Source organism: Lathyrus oleraceus, chromosome 5, assembly GCF_024323335.1.
Source record: "Lathyrus oleraceus cultivar Zhongwan6 chromosome 5, CAAS_Psat_ZW6_1.0, whole genome shotgun sequence".
NCBI classification, from domain to species: domain Eukaryota; kingdom Viridiplantae; phylum Streptophyta; class Magnoliopsida; order Fabales; family Fabaceae; genus Lathyrus; species Lathyrus oleraceus.
In genome coordinates this window covers 582,701,656-582,712,443 of record NC_066583.1, presented here as the reverse complement: position 1 = coordinate 582,712,443, position 10,788 = coordinate 582,701,656, and the positions used below count along the sequence as shown (strand labels likewise).

General features: G+C 35.4%; 1 protein-coding gene across 1 annotated transcript; it reads left to right on the top strand.

The window, feature by feature from the left end:
* The first annotated feature begins 3,730 nt into the window (after positions 1–3,730).
* On the top strand, positions 3,731–4,735 carry LOC127082220 (uncharacterized). Its single transcript, XM_051022464.1, has 2 exons — positions 3,731–3,794; positions 3,984–4,735. Exons 1-2 carry the CDS (start codon positions 3,731–3,733, stop codon positions 4,733–4,735), a joined length of 816 nt encoding a protein of 271 aa, XP_050878421.1.
* The last annotated feature ends 6,053 nt before the right edge of the window (positions 4,736–10,788 follow it).

The following is a 10,788-nucleotide window of genomic DNA, read 5'->3' as shown; positions in this document are numbered from 1 at the left end:
CGCTCCCGAAGGTGGATATACACTTGAGCTTATCTATAACAAGATTCATGAGATGGACATACGTCACTCTTTCGAGCTTCGAGCCATGCACTCCGACATAAACTTTCTCAAGCAACAAAACTGGCATCATAATAAGGGAGTAGAAGAGGAAGAGGGAGAAGGGGATGAAGAAAATGAAGAGATGGAAGATAGTGACTAAAATGTTTTTCTTATTGTTTTCACATAATGTTCTAATTTCATTTTTTCTCTATTTCCATGTATGTTTTCATTTAATTTGTAGCTATTTTAAAAACAATATATGTCTTAATATAGTTCCTTGGTTGGATAATGATTTTCTATGTTTATGATAAAATGCTTAACTTTTAACCTTTTTCCCATCATTTTTGTTAATGACAAAGGGGGAGAAGATATTATGCTTTTTATGTGTATCTCTCTAATAAATTTGGCAGAAAGCCTTAAACTGTAAAACTCTCATACATGAATGCATGTATCAAGAGGGAGTTATCATTGTTAGGGGGAGCATTGTACGTAAAGCTTCAATTGTTTGTCATCATCAAAAAGGGGAAGAATGTGAAGTCAAGACTCTCTATCCAATGTTTTTTAATGAAGACAAAGTGAAAATCAAATGATCATGTCAAAAGTATGGAAAAAGCTTCAAGTGCATTTAATCAAATCAAGTGCTCAATATTCAATATGTGTGAAAGCTAACATCAAAGGATTCAAGAGTTATTTTAAAGACTAGCATTCATCTTGAGTTTTTAAGGTACAAGCATGCAATATATATCGATAACTTAGTGCTCAAAATTACTCCAAATATTCATTGCATGTATGATCCATTATGTCTCACATGTCTTTGTTTCTATACTATTTTTCCAAATATTTTTTCAAAATTCAGTTCAGGAAATCGATTACCCCTTTTCCAGGAACCGATTTCCACGTCGTGTCTTGCCTTTCTGTTTTTCCAGAACTCATTTTTAAGGCAAGGAAATCGATTACACCTTTTTGGGAAATCGATTTCACTCACTAAATTTTGGATATTTCAGTAGCAACGCTTTAATGAAATTGATTACCTTCTTTTTAGAAATTGATTTCCACTGAAGCAGTAACTATTTCAAATTTGTTTTATGATCTAAACGTGTTTCAAAAATCATCCTTCAACCATTGCATCTCTTTATTTAATCACACTCATTCATAGAGGTGACAAGCTGATGTATATATTCCCATTTTCAGAAATCAAAAGTCATCTCTTCCATTGCAATTTGAAATTTTATACACATTCATTTTCAAATAAGTGTTTTGATCATTGAACTTTCATTAAGAATTTTTCTACATTTTTCACATATATCAGTCCAGAGAATTCCTCTCATATTCTTAAACACTTGAGCACTAATATATCCTTATAAATTTCTTATTTGGAAGAGAAGATCAGTCATAGTGATTGATATATTGTGATATACTTTCTTTACTTGATATTTTCCAGAATTGGTTGTAAACACATTGCTGTCCAAGATTGTTGGAAGCAAGATAGTTGAGTTTGAGAGGATTGTTATCATATCAACTTGGTGAATCACAAGAGGTTTGTTCTTGGTGATTGTGTTGGTCTTGTACAAGTCCTAACAGATAGTAAAATCTCTTTCGTGTTGAAAGGGGACTAGACGTACCTTTGGATTGTGAAGAGAACTAGAATACATCATTGTGTTCTTTATTTTTCTGAACTATTATCGCTTTCTAAATGCATCACTAAACCAGAAAAATAAGAACAAACTTGTCTCTAAAACCAGAATTTTAAATTGGTCTTAATTCACCCCTCCCCCTCTTATGAGCACTCCGAACTTACAAGGGTGTGTAGGTTTCCCTTAACCTCCAATATAATTTTCTTCCTTTTACTTTGATTGTTTTATTTGATGAATTATATGATTGTAATTCCGTTTTAGGCAATGGATCACTCGAAATTCATGCTCTATACTTATGGTGATTGTTGTGTGTACTAAACTATTCAGAAACATGATGTTTGATATGAAATTGAGGGTTTTAAAGCATGAATGGGATTTTGAATTTTATGATTAATTGATGGAATAACATGTTAGATTAAAAGGAAATAACATGATAATATATGTTAATCATGTATCTATCAATTCTGGACTGTTTTGGGATGTTTTGGATTAAATTGGAGGAGCTCGGAGGTTCTAGCGAGGAAAATTGTGTTCTGGTTTTTGTAGGTCTGAATGATCTTTATTAGCGAGGGTGAGATCGCTTAGTGAGCTACTTTGTCCGCTGAACCAAGCGTGACACGGTGAATGTTCTGGGTTTCTGTGAGTCTTACTTAGCGAGCGATTCGTCGCTCAACGAGAGCTCGCTCAATGAGAAAAGGTCTCGCTTAACGAGAGTGACAATGCAAAGTTGTTATTTTTGTGTCGAGTTATTGGTCCATTTCCGATTCCAGCGATTATTGGTTGTTGTTTGAGTGTGTTTAATAAGAGAAGTTGACATGCTTGAGTGTTGTGTCAATATATGTTTAACGTGTAAATATATGTTATGAATTGTATATATAATTGTGTGAATTATTGTACATGTTTTGTAATTGATTGATGAGTTAAGTGGTTCGGAGTGAGAACTACTCGTAATGTGTAGAATGCATGATGAATTACAGTCAGAGTGGGGTTGTAGTCATTGTTAAGTTGTTGTGTGATTGTTTATGGTCATAGTGAGGTTGTATTCATTATTATATTATTGTCATTGCATTATGATATGCCATACATCATATGTTGTCATTGTTATAAAAGAGGAAATTTCGCTAGTTCTGAGTGGGGACTAATAACTTTCCCCAAGCTCATACTGGGGGTCCGGGGTTTGTAGTTGATTGGAACCCAATTCGTATGAAGAACTAAATGTTGAGTCAGTACCGTATACATATAGAGTTGAGTTGTGAGTCTGGTTCAGAGAGGGGACTGTGACGAATATGAGTTGAGTCGATGTTGCATTGCATTACATAATTGTTGTGCATATGAGTTGTTTGTGTGATGATGAATACTCTTGTATGATTTGTGCAATTGAAGATTGATTGTAATGTGGGTGAAATATGAATATATGACAATCTGGTGCATATTTTCTATGTGTATGATTTTTTAGCATGTGAATCTACTGTGATTATTTTGTGCATTGATTATTATTTGAATGTATTCTTACCCCATTTTGGTGTTGTTACATATGTGCTCCTCTGGAGTATAAACAATCATGTACCTGACTACGAGCTTGAGGTTTAAAATAGTGTTGTGCCTCTTTAGTTGCTTGTCGATCGGATCTTATAGTTGAAGTCACTCTAATATGTAATAAGAGGGGGATAAGTTATTCTTTTATTTCATTTTATGTTGCATATCTTTCCTTTGTTTTTAATGATGAATCACTTTTCAAACTAATTATGTTGTTGAGGCTTTTAATGCCAAGTATTTTATAATTTTTGTTGCTTATTAAATGAGTTAACCTTAATTGTATGGTTCAAATATGAGTTTGATTGTTGTTGAGTAACATCTTACTTGTAGAATATATGTGTTATACATGTTTTATTTAATTAAATGTCAAGTTAAGAAGTATGGTATTACATAGTGGTATTAGAGCAGGTTGGCTCGTCTGACCAGGTTTTGTCATAATGTTTACTCCCTATTATGTGACATATGTATGAACATTGTCGATGCATGTTTCTTCTAATAGTCATTTCTTGGTGTGCAATGTAATGGCTGGAAGAAACAATCACGCAATTGCTAATGCATTGGAAGCAATGGCTCAGGTGTTGCAGGGTTAGCAGAATTAAGCTGGGGATGAGTTCTATGAATTAGGGAAGTTTCAGAAAAACAATCCTCCAACCTTCAAGGGCAGATATGATCTAGAGGGTGCTCAAGCGTGACTCAGAGAAACTGAGAAGATTTTTCGAGTGATAGCTTGTACTAAAGTTCATGAGGTGTAGTTCGGTACTCATATGTTATTAGGGGAAGCCAAAGACTGGTGTAATAATGCATGTGGGAGACTCGAAGCTGTAGGTACTGATATTACTTGGGTTATGTTCAGAGCGTATTTTCTAGATAATTACTTTCTTGAGGATGTGTGCAGTAAGAAGAAGATCGAGTTCCTTGAGCTGAAACAAGGAAATTTGACAGTTGCAAAGTATGCTGCTAAGTTTGAAGAAATAGTGAAGTTTTACCCACATTGTAATAGCGAGGCTGCTGATGGGTCAAAGCGTATCAAGTTCGGGAGCGCCTTTAGACCCGAGATTAAGCAAGGTATTGGTTATCAGGAGATTATCCGGTTTCCTATGATGGTAAATAAATGCAGACTATATGATGAGGATAGTAGAGCCCGATTTGCTCATTATCAGAGTTTTAGTGGGAAGAAAGGGAAGGATCAGAGTCGTGGAAAACTGTATAGTGCTCTAGCTGACAAAGGGAAACAAAAGGTTGATCAGAAAGCTACTGGTGGGAAAGAGCGAAGTGGGGGAGGGACTCATACTTCTGTGAGATGTTTCAAATGTCGTGAGTTTAGACGTCATGTTCCGGAATGTAAAAGCACAACTATGAATTGGTTCAAGTGTTGGAAGCTAGGTCATCGAGTTATTGATTGTAGGAGTAATAATCTGACTTGCTTTAATTATGGAGAGCAAAGTCATATTAGTTCTCAGTGTAAGAAACCTAAGAATGCTTACGATGACTTCTCGATAAGTGTACTCATAATATCGAAGAAATAAAAGATCAAATCCACAAGGACTACTATTTAACAAGACAATAATTTGCAAATTTGGAAAGTACTAAAAGGGAATAGGGGGTTTCGAGTTTTAATTACGAAAAGAAAATAAAGTGTTCTGTCAATAATACGAAAGCGGTTAGATTTTGTATAGAACCCCTTATTTCTCTACTGTCGATGTTCGATGCATTGCATAAATGATATCGTTGTTATAATTCCACGGAAAATTAACAAAATTTCTATATCCAATCCCTTGGTGTATAGCTCACTAATCTATACTCGGAGTTTTCTATCCCTAGTCCACCAGTCTAAGCAAGATTAGGCAATGAAATATAACGTTAATTCCTAAGCCAATACTCGAAGTCTTCTATGCATATTCAACCGACGTAAGCACAACAATTGCCCTAGGTCCAATTTATAGACTAATGTTCATTATGACATATGCGCCCAAAATCAGATTAAAAGAGTATCTCATGAAAAGTATTAAGAACAAAGGGCAATTGAATAGAATTATAACTCAAATTACTTATGCAATAACAAATCAAACATATGTTCCAATAGTATTGAAATAAGTTCATCAAACAAAACCTAACCTAGAGAGAATTAGCTACTCATAATGAAAATTACAATACCAAATAAGAGGTTTTCATAAGATATCCCTTGAAGAACTGACCTCCAATGGCTTCAAATGCGCTCCAAATATGCCTTATGGTGTTGTAAATTGTCACTTGCAGTGTAAAATCGCAGAATCCATAAAAAAGCACCAAACTTCCCTTTTTTATACCAGTTAAATCAGTCAAGAACACGTTAGAATAGGCCCAGAAAAGGACCTATCGTGCGTGCGATGCTGACTTTGCTTTTCTATCACGCGCGCAATGCTGCGCATTTTTGCTTCTTTTTCCACCCGATCTTTACTAAGTTCTTATTTCTTCATACTTGTCCATTTTTGCATCTTTCTTTGGTCTTTATTCTTCATTTTTTCTCCTCTTTAACTTGTTTTGATTTATTTCTTCGATCGAAAATATGCAATGATAGAGTGTCATCACAATCCCAAATTTGAATCGTTGTTTGTTCTCAAATAACTTGCCTGCAATGCCAAATCCAAATAGAAAAATGAATTGAAATAATAACGAATGAAGATCACCAATTGTGTTACCTGATCATCATTCTAGTTCCCGACTTCAATCTAGGAAATTTGGAAAAGTTCTTCCAGCACAACAAGTACTCAACCTGTCTCTTAGCTCACTAATTTTTCATTTGAATTGACAGGATAATCACACAATCAATGTACACAAGTATTTTACCATAAGTTTGTAAAATTTCTAATAAAATCAATCAAAGTCATCTAAACACACACTTATGGAGGTCTTTTAAGGTTGTAATGGGGCTTATGTCAGGGTACGATAATAGGCTTAAACCTTGTGAGTTAGGTACTTAGTTTTCCTTATTTTATCATATTCCTTTTCATATAAACTCTTGCTTAATTACTTTGGTACTGGATATTAACATTTTATGGTCCTAAACATTGCTTTTCTCATTTTTTTTTAAGAAGTTGCTTTGACTTCTTGATTTTTTTAATTTTTATTTTTTGAATTTTTGACAAAAGTCTCTAGTACACCAACCCCAAAATTAAATTTTGCTCAGTTCCAAGAGCAACCCCAAACTTATTCTTTTGCATATGACAAAGGAAATAATTTTTGTACCCAACTCCAAAGAGAGGGTGGAAAGGGCAACATATATGATACGAAAAACACATCATCCTTCTTCTTCCTTTTGTTTGGTAGGAATTCCACCACTTTCAGGAATTGAAGGTTTTTCTTCCATATTCTCTTCAACTTGATAGTATTCAACAAGACATCAATCTCATCCAATACTTTATCTATTTCTCCTCTTTTATCATCCTTGTTGTTAGAATTAGGGATATTCTTTTGTTGAAGATCTTGTTGTTGGATATTCACTTCTAGATAAATTATTGGATTTAGAACTTCATCCAAAACTATACAATCCTCATCTTGCATTCTTGCTCTTTTCCCAAATATATGTATCACCTCTGCTTCTTTTATTCTTTCTTCTATTTCTTTATCAGGTATTGTGCACTTTTCTTCTTCTTTCTCTTTTTCAACTTCTCCTTCATTGACTACCTCACATTCCTGTTTGAATTCTCTTTCAATTTCCTTATCTCTGAGACTATCTAAAATTTCCCATCGAACTCCCCACTAGAGCTCAGTTTTAATGTTAATTGGCTAGATACTAGACCAACATTACAAGAAAATAATGTCTTAGCTGCAAGATATTATCACTGACCCCAATTCCAACGCTAGTAGTGTCAGACATATGTCTCCAAAAGCGAGCGATAACAAATTAAATCATATTTTTAATTATTTTTAATATATCTTTAAATTTAGCGAAGACCCTAATCGCTGCCACTTTATTTTTTTTTAATATCAGCGTCGCTCAAAACTGATGTTACATGTTTATTTATTCATTTATTTGTTTAATTATTTATTTATTGAAAGTATAGCGGCGATTCTGATCGATGCTAGATGACAAGCAAATTGTTTCTTGTTTTCTATTTATAAATTTATTTATTTTTGTATTAGTGGCGGATTGAGCCGACACTAATGTTAATCAATTTTAGGACGAAAAAGATTTCATTTCCCTCCACAACCGATTATGCCAGAAGCTTCAAGTAGCATAAACTTCACTTATGCCAGAGGTTTTATTTAACTTAGCCCATTTGCAGCCGATTATGCCAGAGGCTTCTATTAGCTTGTACTTCAATTAGGCCAGAGGTTTTATTTAACTTAGCCCGACTACAACCGATTATGCAAGAGGCTTTAAATATATTGAACTTCAGTTAGACAAAAGGTTTTATTTAACTAGCCCGACCGCAGTCGATTATGCCAGAGGCTTCAAGTAGCTTGGACTTCAGTCAGGCCAGTGATTTTATTTAACTTAGCCCGACCGCAATCGATTATGCCTGAGGCTTCAAGTAGTTTGGACTTCAGTTAGGCCATAGGTTTTATTTAGATTAGCCCGACCGACCGTAACCGATTATATGGAAATTTCTCGGCCTTATGATGATTACTCACTGACTCCGGACTTAATCCCTGATTACCTCATGGGACCGTTTTTCCTATTTTATAAATTTACAATACAATTAGTTTGACTATGGGTGCCTCATTAAAAACCCTTGCCCTTGCAAGGGAAAAAAGTGCATTCCCATAATTTTATTCATGACGTCTATTATATAGTTTAGCTGAAATAAAATTTAAGGTTGGTTACATTTCAGGCCCTAGGTATTTCAACACCCTCTAAACTTTCTAACTTATAAGCCACATTATTTAACTTCTGACGGATACGAAAAGATCCTTCCCAATTCAGAAATGGATTGCCTTTCTTATTAGGGTCAGTCACCTTCTTCAACACCAGATCTCCTTTGTGAAATACTCTTTGCCTTACTTTAATATTAAATCTCCTTGAAATTCTTTGTTTGGCTGCAAACTCCCTTCCGTGGGTTGTTTCCCTGACTTCAAGCAATAGAGCTGCAGAATTGTCTGAACCTTCTAAGTTACCACTCTCTCTAAAATAAATATGCCTCCAAGTCAGAGTATTGATTTCTACCCGTACCCTGGAATCAACTTTATTAACCATCCTGAAAGGAGTTTCCTGAGTAGTCGAATGACGAGTATTATGATAAGACAATAAGATATCGTGCAAGTACTCGACCCATAACCCCTTAGGTTTATCCAATTTCTTATGCATCTCAGATAGAATAATCTTGTTCGCTGCCTCTTCCCTTTTAAGTCCAAAAGGCATCACCTCATAATAATAATTATTCCTGTTCGTCATGAATGTCATCTTGGAAGTATCCAACATATTCATTCGTATCTGATTGTCACCCTAGTAAACACCCCCAAAGATGAGAAGACGGAAACTAGAAGCCCCGTCTATGAGTGGATTAATGTGAGGAAATGGATAAGGATCTATGGGACATGCCTTATTCAAGTCAGTGAAATCCATGCACATTCGCCACTTCCCTGATTTATTTTTTTACCATGACTATATTAGACAACCAGGTCGGGTACTTAATCTCCTTAATGAAACCGACATTCAAAAGCTTTCCGACTTCATCTTCTATTGCTCTTATCTTCTCCCCGCTATCCTTCCACTTTCTATGAGACATCAAATTGATGGTTGAATCTAACACCAGGTGGTGGAAAAATATGTTTGCATCGATTATGGGCATGTTAGTAGGTTTCCATGCGAACAAATCTATGTTCTCCTTCAATTTTCTTATGATCTCGACTGCCTCCTCTGAAGACAAATTAGAACCAATATAAGTTCTTCGGGATATTTGGGCACCGGTCTGCATCTTTTCCACATCCTCGATGGATGTCAAACTATCTTCTACCAGGTCCTCTCTTGGATCAATATCAACTAGATTCACCATTAAATGATCACCTTTTATTGGCTCATCAACTTGAGCTTTCTTTTTGAGCTTCAGTCTGTCTTTATAATATTTCCTTGCTAATCCTTGATCACATTTTATCACCCCTTACATGGTCATCTTCGATAGGATACTTCAGTATAAGGTATAAAGTAGATAATACTACCTCCAAAGCATTGAATGGTGGTCTCCCGATAATAATATTATAAGGAGATGTAGTATTGACAATCAAGTACACGACCTTGCCACTTTTCGTGCTGTATCCACTACCAAAAGTTATTATCACGAGTAGAGGCCCTATAACTTGCACCTGTTCTCCGGAGAAACCAACCAGGGTAACTTTAAAAGGTAACAACTCGGTGATATCGAAATTCATACCTTGAATGTGTCCCAATACAAAACGCCTATTGAACTTCCCGAATCTACAAAGGCTCGATTCACGCTCTAGTCATGAATTTGTACTTTAATTACCATTGGATCGTTCTCATGAGCCAATACTCTTTCGACATCTTTTTTGGAGAAATTAATTTCGACTGAGTTTTCATCTTCTTCTAAAACCAACTTCTGTTTGATATGCATCATTGCCCGGACATATCTTTTCCTAGATGAAATGGTTTCTCCTCCTCCTGCGAATTCTCCAGCAATGGTATTCAAGGTATGACGAGTCACTCGGGATTCGCGGAACTCATCCTTGTTCTTCCTCTTCTTTTGTAGAGGATTTTTCGAGGTGATATCTCCCTAGGAGGACTTCTCTTTCCTAGCTGTCCTCGGACATCCTGCACATATGACAATAAACGTCCTCTTTAAATTAAAATATCGATTTCTCTTTTGAGCTGATGACAACCTTATGTGTGATGAGTGTCATACCCCAAATTCTATCCTTCCTTTTCCTACCTCTTGCTTAGTTTCATTTGCATAGATGAAATCATACCATGCATCATCATAACTTTAGCATGACCTTTTACATTTGGTCATTGGCTCACAAGCATGGCCATATTTTTTGTTTGATCTTAACATTAGGTTTTTTCACTTTGATTCACTTATTAACTAACCAAAGCATCAATAAGAGATGGTATTTGTTTGTTCCCTTGTTCATATAAGTGATCATGCCTCAATTCAAGACAAAACAAAGGTCATTTTGGTCAAGAAAGATGCAAGTGTGGTTCATTGATTCAAGGGTGGTTCATGTGTTTATTTCCATGTCATTTCATCCAATCTCCAAGCCATCCTCAAGATCATTCAATCCTTAATCAAATTCTCTTCAAGGGATGCTCATTCCATCATCATTTTAGCTTAGGATGCAATAGAACTTCAAGTTTTCACAAGTTGGCACAAGTTTGGTTGACCTAATTTGCAAGTATGGTTTACTTTTGTCCAAACCCCTTAGCTTCTTCAATTTTCAACCTATTGACAAGTTTGTTTGAGCCAAATGTTCATAATGAGTTCCCCTATAACTTTGATTCAAGGTTCAAGCATCAATTCAACCCCTAAAGACCTCAATTTTGGAAAGGGCTAAGTTGCCAAATTGGGCCAAAACCTTGTCATGAGCCCCAATTGGAAGCCATGCCATTTTAAGCTCAAACATCCTTTTGATCTCATTCCTGTTG

What these genes read in the sequence shown, in the direction of transcription:
- LOC127082220 (XM_051022464.1), top strand. Translation starts at nt 3,731, where the DNA reads ATGGCTGGAAGAAACAATCACGCAATTGCTAATGCATTGGAAGCAATG. An exon ending in AATGGCTCAGGTGTTGCAGG is followed by an intron (nt 3,795 to 3,983) that starts GTTAGCAGAATT and finishes ATATGTTATTAG; the next exon opens with GGGAAGCCAAAGACTGGTGT.